This window comes from Petromyzon marinus, chromosome 10, assembly GCF_048934315.1.
Source record: "Petromyzon marinus isolate PM22_M1 ecotype Great Lakes invasive population chromosome 10, UKy_Petmar_22M1.pri1.0, whole genome shotgun sequence".
Taxonomy (NCBI): domain Eukaryota; kingdom Metazoa; phylum Chordata; class Hyperoartia; order Petromyzontiformes; family Petromyzontidae; genus Petromyzon; species Petromyzon marinus.
Genome location: NC_133676.1, coordinates 12,966,507 through 12,989,186, shown reverse-complemented (window position 1 = coordinate 12,989,186; position 22,680 = coordinate 12,966,507). Strand labels below are relative to the sequence as shown.

General features: G+C 48.5%; 2 protein-coding genes across 4 annotated transcripts in view; both read right to left on the bottom strand.

Moving 5' to 3' along the window:
* Nucleotides 1-3,345, bottom strand: part of TMEM108 (transmembrane protein 108) — a 58,099-nt gene extending 54,754 nt beyond the window's left edge. Inside the window, exon 1 of the mRNA XM_032951168.2 lies at nt 3,140-3,345. Coding sequence (XP_032807059.1) covers nt 3,140-3,170 — 31 coding nt within the window. The 5' untranslated portion in view covers nt 3,171-3,345. The remainder of the gene's footprint in view (nt 1-3,139) is intronic.
* A 3,390-nt stretch (nt 3,346-6,735) lies between these two features.
* Nucleotides 6,736-22,680, bottom strand: part of NPHP3 (nephrocystin 3) — a 58,595-nt gene continuing 42,650 nt past the window's right edge. For all 3 annotated transcript variants that reach the window (XM_032951170.2, XM_032951172.2, XM_032951169.2), the window contains 6 exons: nt 22,442-22,517; nt 19,297-19,424; nt 16,830-17,070; nt 16,135-16,260; nt 15,553-15,668; nt 6,736-13,054 (listed from right to left, as the gene is read on the bottom strand). In XM_032951170.2, the coding sequence (XP_032807061.2) occupies nt 12,868-13,054; nt 15,553-15,668; nt 16,135-16,260; nt 16,830-17,070; nt 19,297-19,424; nt 22,442-22,517 (874 nt within the window). In that variant the 3' untranslated portion in view covers nt 6,736-12,867. The remainder of the gene's footprint in view (nt 13,055-15,552; nt 15,669-16,134; nt 16,261-16,829; nt 17,071-19,296; nt 19,425-22,441; nt 22,518-22,680) is intronic.

Here is a 22,680-nt window from a genome sequence, read left to right as displayed (position 1 = left end):
TTCAACACTGGCATTCACACACATTTTAATTGGTTATTCTTGAAGTATTTATTATTATTATTAATACATGTTTTTCTTCTTCCTGCCCACGTACAGATAACGAAACGTTTATATTTAGGCGATCTAACCTAAAAAAAACCCTCTATTATGGACTAAAAAGGTGATTGTAATTTAAAACCTCGACTAGGTATTATATATCGGTGCTTGGGCAGGACACGTCGCTGCAATAGATGATGGCCGATGATAAAAAAAAATCAAGGAGATGCAGCGAAGAAATGGAATGCGTCCAAGAGAATGCCCATCGAGGAGATGGAGCGATTAACTCGATTCGTGTGCTGGTGCTTGTTGGATAATTATTCCATCGCAGGATCGCAGGAAATGGCCCACGGATTGGGGAAGCATCTCATCCAGCAGTGGATATATCGTGGCTGCTGACGATTTCTTCATGAATACAATCATACCCTCAAACGTGCCGTATTTTATTTCTGAGGCAGTGGGTGGCAATAGGCAACTAAAGTCCAAGGGGAATAACGGAATGATAAACGGCACTGGGAGACGGTGTTTCTGGTGGCTTATAACGCACCCACACAGTTACAGGTCAATTCCACAGCAAAGTCAAAGATGGGCGGGCGCTAACATCCCGGAGTAAACACGGTGAGAATGTGCGCCGAACTATGGTGACACAAATGACCCAGAATAATCGTCAGACCCCCCAAAGCTAAGCCGCGGCGAGCCTGTGGGATACGCGCTTGGATGAGTGAAAACGAAGCGTCAAAGACGTGTGTTGAAGAGACGATGTGGGTATAGCACACAGGAGCGTGTAGGGGAAAGCGAATCCACCGTTGCCCTGCATTCCACTCCCCACCTCCGACCAACCGCACTCACTTGGCGTGAAGTTGGAGCAAATATCCTCATCCAGCCCGTACGCCGTCGGGGGAGGCCCTCATCCAGCAGTGGATTGACACAAACTGGGCCGAACGTGCAGGGGCACACGACGGCACGGACAGGCACACAGACTACGCGCAGGACCTTGGCACGCCGATAATATGAATAGCACACGGGCCGAGGATGAGACACGCGACTTGGACTACTAAATATCGGCAGTGCAGCGTGCGCACGCCACTGTGGATGCGATCCGTGAAACGCGCCTGCACGATCGCTCTCTCGTCCTGTCGCATTCACATCACGTGGCGTCGCCTCTCGTGTTATTCAAGGCGCTGTTATGCCACGTGCCCCGTTGTCTGGCGAGAGTGGTGAGTGGGTGGTGGTGGTGGTGGTTGGGTGGAGGGGGTGAGGGTCGGGTGAGTGGTTGAGTGTGGAGGGTGTCCTCCGGACGTGGGGGGACCCGTCGGGTAACGTAGGTTGAACTTCTTTCGCACAGTGCGTGGGCAACCGTGCTCACCGGAGGTGCACGCGCGCTGTTGACCTTTAAAGAGTGCGGCGGGGGGTGGGGGGAGATGCAGGTGTGACGGGTGTGCATACTCGATCGAATGATACGGATGATTGATCCGGTGCGTGGGACGGGCTAAGTCATACAATAGGCGAACATACAAGCGGTACATTGTAAATGTCCCCGTACACACGACACAAGGTGTATCAAACACACACACTGTTACTGTACACGTGTAACACGTGTACAGTAACATGGTGCTTCCCATACGATACATATCCCACGTTTACAATACACACACGTGTATACTGTATGTTTACACACGTGTATACCGTATGTGTACACTATACAACAACAATCGCCATTCGCCACCCAGTGGCGGTGCCGTCACCACGGCGCTTGTGCCAGGCTAGGTGCACGTTGAGGCCACGTGAAGTTTCGATCGCCCGCTGGCAGGAGGTCACGGGGCCAGACCCAGTGCCATGGGTCGACCGTGCATACGATACGAGATGTCACACACACAATACAGCCTACCACGCGTGTACTCTGGATGTGCATGCTGTGCGTTATTTAAACGACACACAGTGCAGATGACAATCTCACATCGTCGCCATCGTCATCATCATAACGGTGGCTGTCATTACGCAATGCAAATGAATGATCGCTCTTCAAAAAATAATAATTACGCATCGCCAAATGAACATTAAAACAACGCTCACGATTGAAAAGAACACGCCAGTTGTATACGTACGCTGGCCTTAAGGCTTTTTATTCTTCTTCTAAATCAAGAGCAATTTACAAATGGGAATTGATCAGAGGCGCAGTGCTGGTTAAGAGAATGCCAATGAGCTCATCTCTCTCTGGGTGCCATGCTACACCACGAGCTCCGCGTAACGGACGACGGTGGTACAACCACACACAGGACACACATCAGCACACCGCCATAGCGCGTATGCATCTGACACGGTGTTTCGTAGCAATACAGCATGCGTGTTTTTGTCATCATTATTCCGTAGCAATGGAATATGCCACGACAACGATTGTTTCACAGGTCACATAGCAATAGAATACGCCATAGCATGATTGTTTATCGCGTTCCATAGCAATGGGTATACGCCGTAGCGTGTGTCTCTAACATCATGTTCCATAGCATGGGCCATAGCAGGCAAGTAGCTGACATCATGTTGCATAACATATGCCACAGCCCCGTGAATTGTATACCATGATCTCAAATATTTTGGATGTGTTCGCTATTCGGTACGTATGTCACTAATATTACGACAGTGGTCATTTAAAAATAATTTCAATGACACACAGCATACATGCGGTCGGCGTTGCAGCATGGAAGCAATGTAAATGCCGAAACTACATCTATTTACCCTAAGGTTGCCGTGAATCCTATTCACGTTGCTTTTACCATCCCGCACTCACATCGCGTGGTGAAGTATGGTCAAATACAGCAGCACCCCGTGGCGTGCGGGGGAAGGACAGCCTCATCCAGCAGTGAATTTATACATGGCAACAGACCGATACAGACGCGCGCAATAAGACCACCACGTTGCACTTTGTCTATTGTCTAACAGAGAGCGCACACATGATAGCATTTAACACACACAGATTACACACGCACGGTCCGGCAAAAGGATAGCATAGCCGCTATCGCCCATTAACAGCAGCAGCGGCAGCCTGCGCATCATCACCATGAGCAGCACACCGTATCAAGCGCCACACCAACATCCCCACACGTACCTGGCGGCGAAGGCAAGCCGGTCTGCAGCATTTCTCCGCAAAGAAAACAATCATAAAGAAATGTCCGGCACCCACAGTTCCCGGAGCCAGACGCCGCGCCGCCGCCACCGCCGCCGCCGCTTCGGAGTCGGATCGACTTCTCGTTCCCCGGGTGGCGGGCGCCGGGCAGCCGCTGGCGAGCTGGAGGAGCCGGGGACGATGGGGTGGGGGTGGTGGGGGGGGTGATGGGTTGATGTTGGGGGGGGGTGATGATGGGTTGATGTTGGGGGGGGGGGTGATGGGTTGATGTTGGGGGGGGGTGAGGATGGGTTGGTGTTGGGGGGGGGGTGATGATGGGTTGATGTTGGGGGGGGTGATGATGGGTTGGTGTTGGGGGGGGTGATGATGGGTTGATGTTGGGGGGGGGGGGTGATGGGTTGATGTTGGGGGGGGGTGAGGATGGGTTGGTGTTGGGGGGGGGGTGATGATGGGTTGATGTTGGGGGGGGTGATGATGGGTTGGTGTTGGGGGGGGTGATGATGGGTTGATGTTGGGGGGGTGATGATGGGTTGATGTTGGGGGGGGGGGTGAGGATGGGTTGATGTTGGGGGGGTGATGATGGGTTAATGTTGGGGAGGGGGGGTGATGGGTTGATGTTGGGGGGGGGTGATGATGGGTTGATGTTGGGGGGGGGGGGGTGATGATGGGTTGATGTTGGGGGGGGGGGGTGAGGATGGGTTGATGTTGGGGGGGGTGAGGATGGGTTGGTGTTGGGGGGGGTGATGATGGGTTGATGTTGGGGGGGGGGTGAGGATGGGTTGGTGTTGGGGGGGGGTGATGATGGGTTGATGTTGGGGAGGGGGGGGTGATGATGGGTTGATGTTGGGGAGGGGGGGGGGTGAGGATGGGTTGGTGTTGGGGGGGGTGTGATGGGTTGATGTTGGGGAGGGGGGGGTGATGGGTTGGTGTTGGGGGGGGCGATGATGGGTTGATATGGGGGGGGGGGTGAGGATGGGTTGGTGTTGGGGGGGGTCTCAGTTGCCTACGGAGCCAGCTGGTTTCGTCGAAATCTCAGGCGGAGAGAGCAGCCTAGCATTGCCTAGGGATGATGATGAGAAGGGATGTGGTGTTTGGTGGTGGCGGTGTGTATAGGTGTGGGCAGTGAGATTGACACGCAACACTGGGATGTATTATTAATGATATATACAGGGCGATCCATTTATAGGCGCCTCACTAAAATTGAGAGGAATTCTAAAATAAAAACAAACATTACGGTAGTTCACGACCTCTCGACAAGTATTTCTACCAATCTCAAGACACTTGATACATCTAGACACCCTCCTGATACAGTTTGGGCCACATAGCCACTCTTATTTGGTTACAACGTCTAATCATTGTGGAATATTCACTCGTAGCTATCTCGGTGAGGCATCCATAAATGGATCACCATGTATACTGCATCACATCTCATTGTATAGACTGTACTCTTGAGCATAAATTGTGCATCCTGTAGGGTGCTATGCGATGGTATTAACACTGATTTATAGCCCTTCTTGTCATCCACTGCTAGATGAAGTCCCCCCCCACCACGTTTCAGTCACGGTGGTTGTCTGACCATACTTCACCACGATTTTTAGTGCGAGTGGGTGACAGGGGAGTGGTTGGCAGAACCGGTTCAGATATTGATCTCCGCTGGTGTTAGCCGTGGCCTGGACTCAAACTCAGGTGGTTGGGTTGATGGCGCAGGGCGCTAACCACTGCACTACCGCTCCAAACAGTCACGTGTATAACACGTGTCGGATTAAGCTAGTGCGGGGCCTGTAGGGGCCCTAAATAAATAAAACGCAAATATTAAACATCTATTTTTTACTTGCATAGTGAAGTAATTGTATTTTTTTTTCATTTGCTATACAGCCTTAAACACCCAGTAGTTAATAAAAGTTGAAGGCAGTATAGTACTATAGTAATATAACCAGTGCAGAATCACTGAACCGGAATTGACAGCTTGAAATCATTTCGCGCGGGGCCCTTGAAAGTGCGGGGCCCGTAGCTACTACATATGTAGCTACTTTTGCTACTAGGATAATCCGGCAGTGTATAACTAAAGCTGTGTATACTTATAATCAAGAGCCTCACCGAGTCTAAAGAGTCATGCAAAATGTTCGCGGTAGGGGGCGATGTTGTTCCGTGTAATCCCATATAATAATTTGCGAGCCATATATATAATCGGCATTGGGATGATTGACCAATTTCAGTGTAGGCCTTTAAGCGTGGATTTCCGAGCATTGCTTTCAGTTAAGTCCTCGGTCCAGGTAAGCCTCTCCGATTCTTAAGAGTTTTGCAGGACAATCCTGTCTTGTTTGGTCAAATCCATCATTGAGTGCTCGGTATGTGGAAAAAAAAACGAATTGCATATGAGGGGATACCACTCAATGCTCCCCACAGATGGATTAAATCCATTGCTCTACTGCCTCACAATCACTAAAAGTGAGAAGAATCCTAAAAACCCCGATGAGTATGAGTGCCCTGTCTGTTGGCAATGCATCAACTCCACAGCACATGTGAGTGCGCAAACACGTGTGGATGATGCGTGTCGTTTCCATGCATATATGCGTGTGCATAGCTCAAGCTCAAGAGGTCACGACGAATGCAAGCGATGCTAACTTTCCATCGCTTCCCTCTCCTAGATGTTGTAAAGTCCACAACCTCACCTTCAAGTACCTCTGTTGCAGTTTCCCACTGTTATGGCTTGAGGCCTTCCCCTGAATCCCTTCTCCCTGGGTGCCACCAACAAAACCAACAACACTTTATTACGACGCGCTTCCAACTCGCTTATTATCCTGCCACAAATTGAGAGCATCGTTTGCATGCACTTGTGTTCAAAGGCCATACGTTTCTTCTACAGCTGCTTTTCTCAGCCGCACCCCATATTCCACAGCAGCGAGTGCCGATGCCAAATGGACATATCTCTATTACGGTGTTAACCATTGCCCCTTCCCATCCTGGGTTCGACTGGGTTCTGTCTGGAAGCTCCAGGCAGTGCGATGAGAAGTGCGGGCTGGGTGGTGGTGGGGGGGACGAAGGCTAGAAAGGGCATTAGGAATAGGCGAAGATTAATCCCGGAGGAGAGGTGAGATGGGGTGTGAGGGTGCTGGTGAGAGGCTGGGTCGGCTGGTGGGGTGGGCGGGTAGGGTTGCTAGGAGCTTCAAGAGAGAGCAATGGGTGGGGAGGTGGCAGAATGAGTCACTCATAGCTAGAAATTCCACACTAAATGATAACCCCCCATGTCCATAATTTCTGGCAAACCCTGTCTGCAGTGCAACGGTTTGCAAGCCTCCGGTTTCCACATCCATTATTTTCCTCCCTCAAGGCCACATTTTCACCATTGCCCATTATCTTGCATTTACATGTAAAGCGTTCCGCCTAACATGCAGTACATTTCACACATCTGGGGAGAACTTGGGGAAATAAGGACTAGACTCTAGAGGTTGAGAACGGCTGATGTTCGGCATTGCATCCAATGTGGCGAAAGGGCACTTGAGGCCAACACAGGTCTACTTAAGCTCCATCGGCAAGAATGACGACTTTAATCATTCCTGGTACGCTCTTGAGCAAAATCCGGTAATACAACTCTTTTAATTTTTCGAAATTGACACATTTGCTCTGTCGCGAAGTCACCCACACGTCAGTAATCAAGATGAAAGTCTGGGCCGCCTGCTTAAACAGCTTAAAAAGCTGGCTTAGGGACAGCCGGGCCAGACGACGAGCAGCCTCATCATGATGGCTTACGACCGCCGCTTTTATCAAATCACCTTCCCCCCGCGGCCCATGTGTCGACCACTGCGCGCGCCGAGGCCATGGTAACGCTAATGGGCTGTGTTGCAGGGCGTGCGAAACGCAGTGTGCCCGGCCTCCTTTCCACGCCTGGCCAATTCCAACATCGGGCGACGGGCTGAGTTTGCCGCATACATTTCGCGAATAAATGTGTCGGCGGTGGAGGTGAAATGCAACGGAGTTGTCCAACCCGCCTCTGTGTTGCTAAGTAATGTCCCGTACATATAAATGAGCAGCTGGCAAACAGTTTTGCATACACATTATTCTTGTTTTTTTTTGACAGCCTTTGATGTACTGTATATTACAGAAATATCATACAAACGCGCTTGATATACAGATATGCGGCAAAACCATAACAAATGCTTTAGATAGTCCATCCGAACATATGGAGAATTATAAGAGTAATAATAATAAACACAACCACAAATACAGAAGCCAACGGAGTATTTTTTTTATACGGCCTCATTCCAGGCCAGTTAGAACTATGCTAATGGAGATGAAGTTTCCACTTCAAAGTGCACGGAATGAGACATTACCAATTATGTCAAGTTGTCACACCGCGGACGATCGCAATGAGGACGATTATGAATGGTAATAGGAAAACTCAAAAAAATGAATGCACAGAAATAAAAGTGTTGAAGATGAAAATGGCCCTTATTCCGTAATTCCCAGAGAGATGTTCACACGAGCAGCAGTTGCAAAAAAAAACACCAATGTTAATCGTCTTTCCATTGCATAGTTATTTGGATGTGCTTATTTCTTATACGAGTCTAAAGTCACGCATTCATTCGCTGGGGACTGGGGTATCGGCGAATATGTGAACATCTATAGAAAAAAATATTTTGTTACACCAAGCACAGATTACAAGGAGAGAGAAAAAATGAAGTGCAAACCTAACGCGACGGGAAAATGCTTGACTGCAATTTATACACAAATGTACTCGAGATTAAAAAAAACACATTACTGCATGTGAAAAGGTCAGCTTTGTGAACATCAATAGAAAGTGACAGTTAACGCTGCACTGGGGTGTTGGCAGTCGAATTGGTCAGGTCGGATATGGGATCATCGGATATTTGAGATTGCACTGTATATTTAAAATATAATTACTGTACCAACATATCATTGGAGAAATGCATAGGGCAGCCTTTCCGAGACGCATTCTCTCAACCAAAGTCCCGACATCATTTGCGTAAAAATTCAATTAGAGGTAATTGCTGGCGATTGTGCATCGTGCAGCCGGCAAAAAATAATAACCGGTCCTCATACGCCAAACTCTTCATTTGCAGCATCCCCGTCCGACAGAGTCGCTTGTCACATTTACCCTCATCGTTAGGAGTTCCAAGTGACGGGGGGGGGGGAAGAGTTTTAATTATGATTTGAAGTCGTCACTGCCGTCGTTCTTGTTGCTGTTGCAGACGCGGTAGGATGGCGTTTCACAAACGGTGTTATTCCGCAGTGACTAAGTGCTGTATTGGATAAAAGAGCCACACTGCAATGTGACTCTCCGATATTTATGCAGATAACCACGCGCAACGTGCGTCCGGTACACATTTAATTAAAAAAAGAGTGATGTGATTGTCGATTCTTGTTTAAGCAAGAATCCGTGTTTGTACTTCAGGTGGCCACATTGTGTGTGGGTTCTGAGTAGAGGCCTGCCGCTGAACATGACAAAAACTGCACAGGGTACAGGGTTCTCTTCTCAAGCAAAACTTGCCACATTCGGCTTAATACGCTGCGTGACCACGCATTGCAAACGACACCGCATGGCCACGACTGACCAGATAGCGTCATGTAAAATAATCGAATAGTTCTAAGCCCCTTGATCAATCCATTGCTGGAGGAACTCAACATTCCGTGTCTGTCACGAGGGCTGTTTGACTACACTCGACTCGACTACAATGGCCAGTGTGGATTGGTGATGGGAGAGGTGGCGGCCCAGGACCGGTTTACATATCATTCGCCACTTGATGGTAGCCATGGCCGAGAATCGAACTCAGGTTCGCTGGGTTCATCGCGCAAAAAGCGCTGTCCATTTCAGCACCACTCTACGCCAACGTCATACGTGGAGAGAGATAGGACAAGGGGCCTCCATTTCACCCTGTGGGTTGTCGCAGGACGCGCTGTAGGAAAACACTTATTAAGGTTGGCACGGCACAGTAGAGGGAAGTAGGGCTGCCTTTGTCTTCCCAGTGAATATAGCAACCACACGATAGAGAAGATGCATCACAATTGTCTGCCCCAGCAATTTTAAGAATTATCATGGGCTCGATTTGGGATACAAAAATTGTAAAAATGATTATTTTCCCCCTTTTACCATCTTATTTTATATGGCGTCTCGCTTTTCTGGAGTCTATTTTCTATGTTTTTTTATTTGCTTTTTTAGCATAAACTTTACAATCGTATATAATTTGCATAAATTGTAAACAATTTATTCTTACGCAATTATATGCATTTAATGTGCCGATCCAGGAATTGAACCTGTCCTGCTGAGAATGCAGTAAGTACATCACAATCGCCGCAATTTGCATATACAAAAACAAAAGTACAACACTCCCCAGTTCTTCTGACTGGAAGTCAACAATACGATGAGAGCAGGGGGATCGCAGTGAAGGTTGGCATGCTGTTGTGCAAGCGGCCATGCTGCTTGCAGGTTAAGAGACAAAGGAAAGCGACACACCTTGAGCACACGCACGCAGGGTGACCGTGCCGTTCAATCGCATGCGTGGAGATCCACGCTCTTATCGAGATGAAGGCTCGGAACTGCACAGGACTTGATGTCCTCCATCGCCGCTTGTGCCGAGCGTCAGCGATATATTAAATATTAAAAGCGTTCGCTTTTAATATTTACGAGTTATTTTACGTGGTAGGTAGACTTATTTTAACCTTTATGCACACTAAGCTTTTATATGTTTAGTCAAGAGAGAATTGACCACCTCCTCCTGTTGTCTTCAAAGTGAAATCCCACCTTGGGGAAACAAAGTGGACGCTGCCGCAGTTCGAAATGAAATTGAGATAGACGTCAGGAAACGACGCCGATAAAAACCCACAGAAATCCCCGCACCACCCAACATCACAGAAGCCAACCTACTTCTTAGAAAGACGGAATCAGATACGTTATTACCCATAACGCTCCATGATAACACATGTGTTTGCATACAGTTTTGATTTTTGCATTGAACAGAGCCCAATATCATTCGATGGGAGAACTCTGCCAATTACCATCTGGTGAGCCAGCCATAGGTCTTTAACCAGCCTGATTCTGCTGATGAGAACCAGAAGGTCGAAACTACACACGGAGTTTGCTTGTTAAACAAATGCTGCTGGATATTGGTCCAGAAAGGCAATGGGCAAATTGTATTTATTCACCTACAGAATGTGGAAATAGAACGCACAACAGACAGCAGCTGAACAATATGGTGTACGTTCGGATTACGATTTATGGATGAGTTGAGATGTCAGTTAATTAATTAACGTGTACTGGCATCACGGACTCTGATAAACAATGCCACTGTCGAGAAGAAGACCTGGATACTTTTTACAGATACAAATATTATTCATACTCCAAGGAGGAAAACTACAGCCTGTTTTATCAATACACTGCTGGGCCTTTGCTCACCATGCAGGCGAGGGGAAGCCCTCATATATTTTTTGGGGGGAGGATGCGATTTGGCCCATTACACTGGCAAACAATCGCCTGTTATTGTCAGCGATGATGCTGCATATTCTTTAATCTCCACTTGCAGCAGACTTGCTTTTTGCCGTCGCATTATTTATCCCTCACAACAACGGCAGGCCCTCTCTCTGTGCGCTGGATTCCCAGCTGGTCCACAGTTTGTCAACTTGGGGCGACGAAGGGTAAACTCACGGCAGCTTCAAATTAAACATACTGGGGAACGGCAGCCGAGGGGAGGGAACGCGCCCAAGAGGACGTCCGCACGCGAGATGGAGTGGTGAAATCGGTTCTCGTGCCGGCGCCGGGTGGATCGTTACGTTGCAGGATCACGAGAGGTGGCGATAGCTTGGAGAGGCCTTCATCTCACAGTGGATTGACTATGGCTGATGATGACGAAGCTTTGCCAGCACAACAATTCAGCCTTCTTTGTCCCTGTTTGATGATGCAAGCATGAATGTGGCAATGCCAAAATTTGCCAAATGTATTATGCAGCATTATTACGACGCATTTTACAGACCAATTTTCCTTCGCGTTACACAGCGTTCCAACTTCATGAAGCAGCAGATAACCATTCTTCAGGTGCAAACATTCTCATCCGCAGGAATCATATATTGTAATTACGTACAAATAACAGGATCTGTTTTTAAACGTATTTTACAGTTAGTTAATCGGCAGTTTTTTTGTGTCTGGTCAGCGTGAAAGAATAGACAAGAGTGGCTCAGTAAAGCGCCCTCTAGTGGAGGGCCTTCCACGAGCAGTGGCAGGAACAAGCAGTTTGAGGGCTGCACCTTTACCCAATTGACGTTAACATTTTATTTTAGTTACAGCTCGGTTATTTTTGACGCAGACGCAAGGCCGCTAATTTCGATTGCCTTCAACGTCCCACACAACGGATCCCCCTGCGTCCCCCCCCCCCTGCACTTTAACCGGACCACATCCCCCCGCGCTTCCCCAGTCCCCTGCGCCCACACCTCGGCAACCCCCGCGCGTGCTCGCATTGTCGCCGGACAAAGCCACGTCCCCAACGGCCTCGACGTCACACGGCACAAAAAAGGGAATTATCTGCTCGGCTGCAGGATGCACCGCACGCACGACTGAGTGAGTTGGCATGGACGAGCAGCTTGTGCCACTGCCGCGTATTGTCACACCGGGCTTAACAAACGAACCTTGTGGCAGCTGTTAACTCGGGATTTTTTTTTCTCTCTCTACAAGAACAGCGTTTGTCCTGAATTTCAATGTAGGCCGACGGCTGTTCGTCAGCCTTCACTGCAAAAGTTGAAACGTGTGATTTTGGTATACGGCTTTCGAACACTACTTTTTATTTTTAAGTGAACCGCTTCAACTTGTTCCAAAAATCCTGTGTTTACTTCCTCAACGTTTTCTTTACCTTTCATTTGTGCAATGGAAAGAAAAGGGAAGGGTCAGTAATCACCTGCACAGCAACCACGACGAAATCTATGAGCGCTCAGATTTTTCTGATTGAGGTGTTCATTTACGTCGCAGTCCTTTGCAGGTTAAAGGAGCAGGCACTGTGCACTTCATCGGTCGTTGAATCATTCCATCTCCCGTCAAGTTTTTGGGCGTCGCAAAAACCGACGCAGGCCAAAGCACGCGGGCTACGACCGCATCGTCTCTCTTCCAGCATCTCTCAGCACCACCCTCATCCCAAGCCTTGTTTGTGATCGTAGGGTGCCACCAAATGCAATTCGCGACTCGCTTGTTCACCACCGACATCGCTAAGGAAGAGTTTGGTGCTGCCAGGAACGAAAATGTAACAACATCTCCAGGGATTGACTGCCATGGCGGTCACTCGATATTTTTTCGCGTTCGGATGGTGACGAATAAATACGGCGTTTATGGCAAGGTGTAATGAGGCTTTTGTTATGCTTCACGCATAAAGTGGAATGGTGAAGCTTCATCCCGCAACCAACAATCCCTTATTTTCTTTTGAAGTCCTTATGGTGTCAGTAGCAATTGGTTAATCCAGAACAGGTACACGCAAAGTAGTCGATTACACATTTTCTTTACTACCCTGGTGCTGCCATTGAAAAGAAAGCAAACGGCAGTGCTGGCGTTTGGCTTCTCTCTGCCCACCGCACACACATTCGGGGAAACCTGGACGAACCTACGGCGGCGAGTACCTGAGCGTGACCGCACCTTCGGCTTCCGCGCTGCAACTACCGCCGTCGGCGGGGGCCGGCCACTCGACCTCCGACCTTAGAGACGGGCCGCCCGACCTCCGCTAGCCTAGCCCCAGCGGCGAGTGTAGCGCCAGGCCAAGCAGCTCGCTTCCGGAAGAGTGCAGCGACTGCGCCCTGTGACCCCCGCCAGTGACCGCCGCCGCTGCCGCCGGCAACGGCTCCCCTCCCCGGATCTCCGTGGCGCGCTTGTACAGCTCGGCCGCCCCAGCCACGTCTCCCTGTTCGTACCTGGGCCCGGACAACGCGCGGAAATTAAAGTAAATTATATGAGTTCACGCGGCGCTCGGGGGGTTGCCTACGTCACTATCGCTGGCATTTACAACTCATTCATTATGTACGGGGGACATAAGTGAGAGGCGAGTCCCTGCCGCAGGGCGGAGGATTCTGATGGCCGAGTGAGGCCAGGTCACACTACAAGCGAGGCGAAGTCTATCAGAGTGCAGAGCCAAACGGCAATCAGAAGCACGTCTTGCAAAAACGGCCAATGGAGCCGAACGCCAACAACGCAACCGCCTCGCCAAGCGTCGCCGGGTTTAAGTGTCACCGGGATTTGCAGCCGTGCATTCGGTGAATTACACACTCCGAGCTCTAGGTGAACGACATTAAATTACGAAAAATGTCCGCAGCGCTGCCTTTTCCCGCAGTGCTGTAGAAACCTGCGGAGGGTAAATTAGGAGGCTGTAATTTTTCACATTTCAGAAAAGGATTACGCCATTACAATACCCGTTAGCCATAAATATTCCTAGTTCAGGTTCTAAGCACCATGGTTTTATAGTATCTTGCTACTGACCAATCGCTACGTATTAATCTAAAAAAAACAACTTTTTGATGTCCTTTACGTAACATTATTTTTTTACCGCAGTCACTTTTACAAAGAGCTGCCAATTTTCAATAACTACCAACGAAGTTATTACATATAAATATTAGTACAGGGGAACAACATTGCTATGCAGACGCTGGCTGGTAATTATTTTTTCTATAATTGTACAAAGATAGGCCTAATTAAATTTCATAAAAATGTGAAAAGCATAACGAACATTCACACTGATTAGAACTCTAGAAAAGTATGCGCCGATGCGCGAGTGCATGTTATTCAAATTCATTTTTGCCTGTAAAATACTAATTATTTCGTGAGAAAAAAAAACAAAATACGGAAATTAAATGTTATACGGGGTTTTGCGTCAAGACTGCATTCACTGCAGAGTGCGAAGCTTGGAGGCAGCTGGAGGTGTGGCGTGCTGTGTGTCTACTGAGCGCGTAGAGGCTTTGCATAGTCTCTCTCATCTGCTCGTGGCTACGATTGAACAAGAGTAGAATGTAATTGAACAAGAGATTATAGAAACCGAAACGCCTCATCTGCGGCAATGACGTGGGTACGCACGCGTGTGAGCTAGTAGGAGAACAGGCGAGTGTGCATGGATGTGGTCAAGTAAAAGACAACCAAATGCGCTAACGAGTAAACAAGCCAACGAGCAGGCCATTAACTAAGTAACCAAGTAAAATATTAGCCAGTCACTGCTTTAGTAAGGGCTGCAGCAGTGCTACGGTGGTCAGCGCACTACACAAGCCTGGTGATCCGAGACTGATTCCTGGCTACTGTGGCTAACATCAGTAGTGAGTGTTGACCGAACCGTTGTTGGGCACCTTTCCCTTCACCGAACAACGTAGGTGAAGTATGGTCAAACAAACCATATGGCTGACATGGCATGGCGAGGCCTTCACGCAGAAGTACAGGGACAAAAGGGGATGTGTTTGTCACGAGTAACCAGTAAAAGGGAAGCAGCAAAGCAATCTATGAAGCAGAAAAGTGAGTGATGCAATTGCGTAGCTTTGAGCGGTTGTGCCGTGCAGCTCACCGACGACGTGTTTCGCGGTTGTGCCGCTTGTTGCTTGGCACGGTGTCCGAACGAACATCAACGCGGCACAAGCCGAGAGGTGAGTCGGTACTTGCATTTTAAACATTTCGAAACATCCACTGAGGTGCGTACATCTCATTTTCAGGCATGTTCATCCCAAGAGGAGAGTAAGATTTAAATTAGGTCATCCGAGGGGGATTTACCCCAGGCATTTATTTACATGTATAACCGTTATAGCCGGGGCACTGGGGTTAATGCTTTTGCTCGTTGTTGAAGATCACCAGGGAATCCTACAAGTCCACTGGGTAAGAGATAACTTATCCCCAGCCATGTTTATCCCCGCTCTGAAGGCTTCATATATCATTAGACGCACACAAGGACCGACTGGTCAATACAGATGAATGAGCATTGCCCCGAGGAGCGTGTTGAGGGAGTGAGGCCTGTGCAACTGCCGCCAGAAGAATTTGCTGTAGTCGGGGGGGGGGGGGGTTACGTAATAATTTTCAATGTAACTATGCGTCAGTTCATTGATTAACATCGATTCTTGCGCTGAGGATACGCGCGACGAATCATGCATGAAATAAGTAATTGAAGTGACCTGTGAACATTCTATAAAGGTTAACGAAATGACTACAAATGCAGAAAATAAAAACACGGAATGTTCCAAATAAGTTGGTAAATATGAGAGGCACAAAAAAAGTTGATTGAATCAAATCGCCATCCCGGAATGCGACAAATCGCGAAACCACTGGGGAAGTAAATCGTTCCATGGTTCATCCCAAACAGGCAATTGTCACCGTTGCTTTACTCTATAATCATATGAATAATTACAGCAATGAAACTGATCATGCAGGGGCAGAGCATGCGAACCTCAGCACGGCGAGGTTCCGCAGAGTCTCGGCCACGCGGGGGTGCAGGGGCCCCAGGCTGTCCTCGTACGTGCGGAGCGCGCGCTCGTACAGGGGCAGGGCCTCATCGTGACGCTTCTGGAGACACGACGTTTCAGACGCGTCATCGCCCCGCTTTATTATTTGTTACATTTAAACTTGATTTAAACCCTCAGGGGACAACAAGCAGAGTAACAGCTCGCTGTTACACTGCAAGGGTGCCACCATATTTGATTACGTAAAATGTCTACCATCGAGCAGAAAAATCTGTTAAAAATATGGCATATCGCAACGAGGGTAATATTGTATTCACTGCGCACCGATGTAGATTACAGACCTCTTACATGTTTCTTTATACGTTGAATCACACTGTCAATTCTATTTTATTTCGCCTATTGTATGATAACAGTTTTGTTCTATTTATATGGCAGAGACCCAGACTAGGTTCAGACTACCAATCTCACTGCAACTATGGAGCACAGTGCTAAATCTATGACACAACTCCTCAAAACCACACACACGTGCACTACACATACACAATTGGTGTCAACCACACACTACTCACCAGTTGGGAATATACAACAGCCAAGTTGACCAGTGCTGTGGCCACACTGGGATGGTTTGGCCCAGATGCCTTTTCTCTGATCTCCACCGTCAGCTGGTAAAGGGGTAGAGCCTTCTCTAGTTTGCCCTGGGCGACACTCACAGTGGCACAGAGGCCGTTAGAATAGCAGCTAGCTCCATCTGCCCTTCTCAGGACTAACAGCAATTTGGTATAATGGCAAATCCCAACTTGATTTCCTCAGGAAGAGCTCTATATCTGAAGCACATGGTAGATATGTAAATTTACGCATAGTCGGTTGGACATTTGCATATAATGATGCATTGACTCATCGTTTAAAACATATACGTGTATCAAATAACGTGTGTGTATATGTTGTATGACGATATATAATTTCGAACACAACGAACTTACTTCCCGTCCGTCCGTTCATTATATTGTACATTAATTTTCCATCATCCTCAGCTTGCACATATATCTTTACAGAGTTCATATGCCGTTGATTCGCGTGACCTCTGCAGCCACTAGAGGCGTTTTCATTCGCCACAATATTTCTTTAAAAAAATACACATTCTTGAACGGAATCGCGAGGGCTCGCCACCCATCTGCTGCGTGCGTAATTCACGCGCTCGCCTACCTCCCCCCCCGCCCCCCCCCCCGCTCGGCGAATCCAGAGGCAGCTGTCTCTGCATCCGTACCCCCTTCTTGTAGAGCAGAGCCAGCTGCTTGACGGTGTAGGCGAGCGCCGGGTGGTTGCGGGAGAGGGCGCGCTGGCGGCTGTGCAGCGCTCGCTCGTAGAGGCACTGGGCCCTCTCGCTCTCGCCGCGTTCCCCGCACAGCGACGCCAGATTGTTGAGGGACTGCGCGCAGTCCGGGTGGTCAGGGCCGAGCACCTTCTCCCGCATGGTGAGCGAGCGCTGGAAAAACAACTCTGCTATTCTACACACGCACACACACACAGACACACGCGCGCGCACGCACGCACGGAAAGAAAACCTCAGGTGAAGCGCACTTCATTTCCCGGGCTAGGCTCTTGAAATACCAGCCGCATTAGTTTTGCAATTTGTCACTTGGCCCAACCCAGAAAAACCCAGCTACCCCCCCCCCCCCACCATACACCTTGCAAGTCCATCGCCAAAACTGTTGCCATTCCTCCGCAGGCTTCGGGACAATTTGACTCGCTCATCCAAAGGGGCGTGGTTAATTCCAATGTTCGATGTCGGGCCCTCTCTTCCTCCTCCGCTTTACATCACGTCATCTATCCATACCACGGGAGCCTCGTCGCAATCAGCAGAGCGCATTCCTGTGTGGGCTGTCAAGTGGGTGGGCTCTCAATTTCGGCCAGATGTCTGCCTCCACCTCCCCCCGTGATGGTATTTCTCCAGGGATATTGGAAAATATCATACCACGTGTTCCCTTCATGTTCCCTTGGCTGCGTGAAGCTCATTTATGGCATCCAGCCACCTCAACTGCTCAGCTGCGGTTTATTAATTTTTTTTTGCAAAAGCAAGGAAGAGGCGGCCACGGGAAATTGAACTTTTCTTTTTGTTTGAAATCTGAATTCCATCCACTTATAGGGTACACGTCTTATTTTCTGTGTTGTCCACAATTAAGTTGCATTCACAGACAATATACAATGTCATGCATCGATTCATTAACTGCATGCCAATTATTGATTAGCTGTGGATAGGTCTCCTAGTCTCAGCACAAGGACTTTACGCCCCAGCAAGCAAACAAAATAGGCACCTACGTCAGATATTTCAAAAGAAGGAAATCACAATAAGTCATCTTAGAATTTTTGCTCACAAAATATCACACCATGACTTCCTCTCTAAAATTACACTGCAAAGCCTTTACATTCCAGTGTAGCAGAGAAGGTACTTTGATATTTCCCCAAAGCCAAACTGGCAGTAGACGGAATGTGAAATATGCTTTGTATACAGTGGAGCTGAAACACTTCCAAGGCAGGGATTCCAAATTCTTTCCATTACCTTACTTTGACAAATTGGAGAATGGAGAACCTACTTCATTTTATCACAGCACAATGAGCCAATGCTCGTACACCCAAAGGCTCTGTCCGGCCTGTACTACCGCACACCCATGCCACCTACCATACCTTGCCATCCATTCTCCCGGATGTGTACGACCCAGCCAGCAACCAGCATTTTCATTATCATCATGATCATGATCTATCCATTGCTGGATGAAGGCTTCCCCGAGTTCTTGGCATCCCTCAAGGTCTCATGAAGCTACAATCCATCGAGCTTCATCTCTGTTGGCGGATGCTCTCCAATGGCGAGTTCCCTCCTTTAACTGTCCCTCCTTCGTGATTGCCAACCACCAGCCGTCGTCAGTTCCGGCGATATGGCCTCCCCACGGACTTGTGGCCAATAATTTATTTTCATAGTAAACAAATAATCTTTCTTACTCCTTTGTCAATCCTCGTTTCTGAAATATTTTTTGGAATCGGCCAAACTTTTAATTGCCGGATTCTCCTGAAAGAGAGTCTTGGTACTCAACAAGGATTTCCTGGATAAATAAAGTGTACTACCTATGTAGAAATGACACTGGTCATTATTATACTGGTCATTATTATCATCACCATTTATTATTTACACCACGCCTCCGATGTGGTACATTTTGCGGCCCATTTGAGATCATCACTCGGTAAGGGAAGGGACTGCAGACCAAATAAAAAGTGAATGGTGCAGCGCTGCAGTTGCATGCTCACGACCCCTACTTGCAAAAGGGCCTCCGCTAGAGATGGCATTTGGACTACTCTTCCACGCTGGTCAGACGTCTTGTAAGACGCATCCTTACTTTACCCCACCGCATGCGACCTGCTGATTGAATAAGTAATGCAATACTGCTTGGTGGATAGGGGCGTTTAGAAAATTGAGCATTGTTTGACAACTGCCATGCCGGGAAATGCATGCAAGTATGCATGTTGAACTTTTTTCGCGCCGTACGTAGCTAATCGGAGGTGCGGGGAAGGTCAACAAAATAGAACTGGCGACCTCAACATTTGCTAGTCCACCGTCCTAACCATTGCACCACGGCAGCATGACCCCCCCCCCCCGCCCCATGTCAGCAGGTGTTGCTGGCGATGCGAGCGTGCTGGTGCCGATGGTGCCGGCTGCTACGGCGGCGGGCGGGGCGGCTCACTCGGGGTTGCCCTGTAGGTAGTAGAGCACCCCCAGCTCGTTGAGCGAACGCGCTGCGTCCGCTGACTCCCCGCCGGGGGGGGCCTCCTCCAGCTGCAGCAGGCGGCGTCGCAGCAGCTCGAAGCCCGACTGCAGTGACGGTGGTGGGGGGCGGGGGGGGCCGGGGGGGCGGCGGGGAGGGGGCGGGGAGGGAGGAGAAGCCGGCGAGAGAAGGTTACAGAGCACAGGTATTAATTATAATAATGAGGTTGATTTGATGATCGCGCCATTCCATTAGCGAGAACGCTACAATGGAAGTTTAACACGTAGGCTTTCGCGACCAATATTATTCATAATAAAGGTTTTTGGGTTAGCTCGCGTTATTTATAAATGTGTCGTAACCCTCCACCACCCGACACGGCCAATCAGCAAAATAAAGTGTCACGTTGACAAAAGACAAATGGTTCACTACTTTAGCCCACCGGTGTGTTGAAGAGTGAATCCACAACATTTACAGTTTGAGTACGACGTTTCGCTGGTAATTACATCCAGCATCATCGGGCAATTCGCCAGAATGGTAAAGCCCTCACTTGCTCTCGGTCTTAAATAGAGCAGCAGGGTAACGTCATCATTTAACTCATTACTATGAAAGTGCGATGTTTCATGGATGAACGTAATCCAATTAACTAATTTGCAGGTAATTACATTTTTTGCACCGTGATGCCAGAACTCAGAGTCCACTTTTTTTTCCAATTATGTCACGGAATTTCTTTAACATCCTAATCGGTCAATACACGCGCGGGTATTAACCAGGCCGGCCGCCGAGTCAAACCTCCGAGCTCAAACCACGGACTTTCTGCGACACGCGGCAAAACGCGCGACCGCTCGGGGTTCAAGGAGAAGGAGTTAGCGCCAGGAAAAGTGAAGCGGAGGTGGGAGGCGGGAAGACAGAGTTCACGTTGAATGAGGGTTGACGAAAGTGACAAACAAAAAATTCACATTTTAATTTTCAGAAAAGGCAGACGTCAGGTGGGATGCAAAACAAGAAGATGTATAAGAGATTAATAATGCAGGCAGCAGCAGAGAGAGATGAGAACACAGCAGCACAGATAATATATGCATTGGGGAGCACGATGCAAGAGACAACAATAAACTAAAAAACAAAGGCTCTTGAAGCACACAAGTGATGTTTGTTCGGCTATCATTGTGGTGAAAGGATGGGCAGCAGTGGAGAGGGGGGTGGTAGCTCGATTTAACTCTAAAATACAAAACAGAAAAATGCTTTGAATCGTGGCAATTTCTGACATCAGACACAAAAAAATATATAAAGTTGGTGATCCATTTAAAGGAGCCCCAGGATGTCTAATGACCCTCTGTGGGCTCACCACAACAGGTGCCCGAGTAATTGTGTCAGCGATGGCTACAGATCTTGCAGAGGAGAGTGGTACGGCTTTAAGAAGTGGATTACGATTGATGGGACACGTGTTGAAGCTTTGTTTTCTCGTCGAATTCTCCCTATTATTTTAGCGTCGGTATCTATACATTGATTACCGTGCAATATGTAGCAGAATATAAAACAATATTTTTTTTTACGCGGTGCGCTTTCACAAGCACTTCCGTTGTGCTGGAATTTAATAATTTGACAAAGCGCTCCCGTGACCGCAGCAACGGCACCGGCCTAACTGGCGCACACCGAACATTGGAGGTGACATCGCGGGAAAGCGAACACCTGTCTGTGTTGTTGTCTTCCAACGACGAACTGCCTGCGCTGACCACCGTCTCGCCTCTCTCTCCCCTGTAATCTCCAGTTAAACACGGACCGATGTTTGAAAAACAAACGAGACTTACCAGCTCATTATGTGGATCAGAAAGTACAAGTGATGCAAGTGGAATGAGAGAGATCAAGAGGAAGGCAGCAGAAGACGAGGTGGAGGGAGCGATGCGGTTCGATGGGACCACGGTGGCCCGAGGAGCGGAAAGGGAGATGGCGCAGGACAGGGCAGCGTGGAGAAGGTTGGCAAGGACAGCGGACCCCACGTGAGTGGGACAAACGCGTGGAAGAAGAAGACTTATCAGCTCAAGTGGTTCACCGTTGCTTGACGTGGAAACGCACTGCAAATGAACAAGCCACGTAACGTTCACCCCCTCCCCCCACCTCCTCGCCACGAAACCACAAGGAGACAACGAATTGTCACAATTCAAGGTAGAAATTGGGAGTAAAGATTATATTCCCTTTGTATATGTATGCCACGGCGATCACAAACCTTCTATTTATGTCCCGTTTGCACAATTGGATTTGTCCCGTCTGCCTAAATATTAATGGTAGAATATTATTTGCAATTCAATGAGTGTATCGTGACAATAAGAATCGATGAGAATTGATGAATCTATGACATCACTGCCTCTGGAGGGTGGAGGGGAAGGCAGCGCAGAGCATGCAGGGCAAGAGAAACGACGTTAAGCCTGCTGGCTGATTGGCCCAGTGGTTCGGACGATTTGGCTGATTAGTCCAGTGGTTCCGACGTTTTTATCACTTAAGCATTTTTCAATTAATTACTGGTTCAGTTCTATGGGGGGTTTAACAAAGTGTGCCATCTGCTATGAAGTGTATATTAAAGACTCAAGTTATGTCATTCACGGCGTGAGGCCACCATGTGCAGATGCAAAGCGGTGTTGCCAATACACGCTAATGTTTACTCTGTTACATTTGATGCACGGGTATCTACGTGCCCCTTTCTAATGACTCCGAATGGGATCTCACCTGGTGAAACAAAGGGAAAGGAATTGAAGACTGCTTTCAAACATACAGCTCTGCCCACTTGTACATCTGCTAAATCGGGGAGCCAATTTGTTCCAATGTCACAGCATTACCTCGTGTTACCATTTTAATAAGTGCTTTTAAAATGAATTCCGTGTCTGTGAGAACGAACATACCCACAGCACTGTCCAGGAGCGCAACATTAATTAGTGACATGCATCTTGGATTCGGCATTAAGTAAAAAAAAAATGCTCTTTCAAAAATACAATAAAAAGCAAGCCATCTGCACCAATGTATAATTCTGTCATAAGATATATTCTCTTAGAACGATATTCTTCCCTCCCCGGAGGGCATTTCCCCGTAAATGTACGGGACGGCTTCAATGGATCGCGGTGGGCGGCTCAGTTACCACGTTGCCCCTCTCGGCTGCAGCCTTCTGGCGGATCTTCAATGCTTGTCTCCTCAGGGACTCGGCCTGCTCCAGCCTAGAAATGTCACACGGCAGCAGAGAAATCCCCCCCCCACCCCCGCACACTTTAGCGGTGGCGAAGCTGCGGCACCGTCACGTTTCCACACCAAGTGAGTGAATCCAACCCGGCAGGTGGGAGCGGAAGTTGGATGCGACCAGAGCGAGGTCCGTTGCGTCGC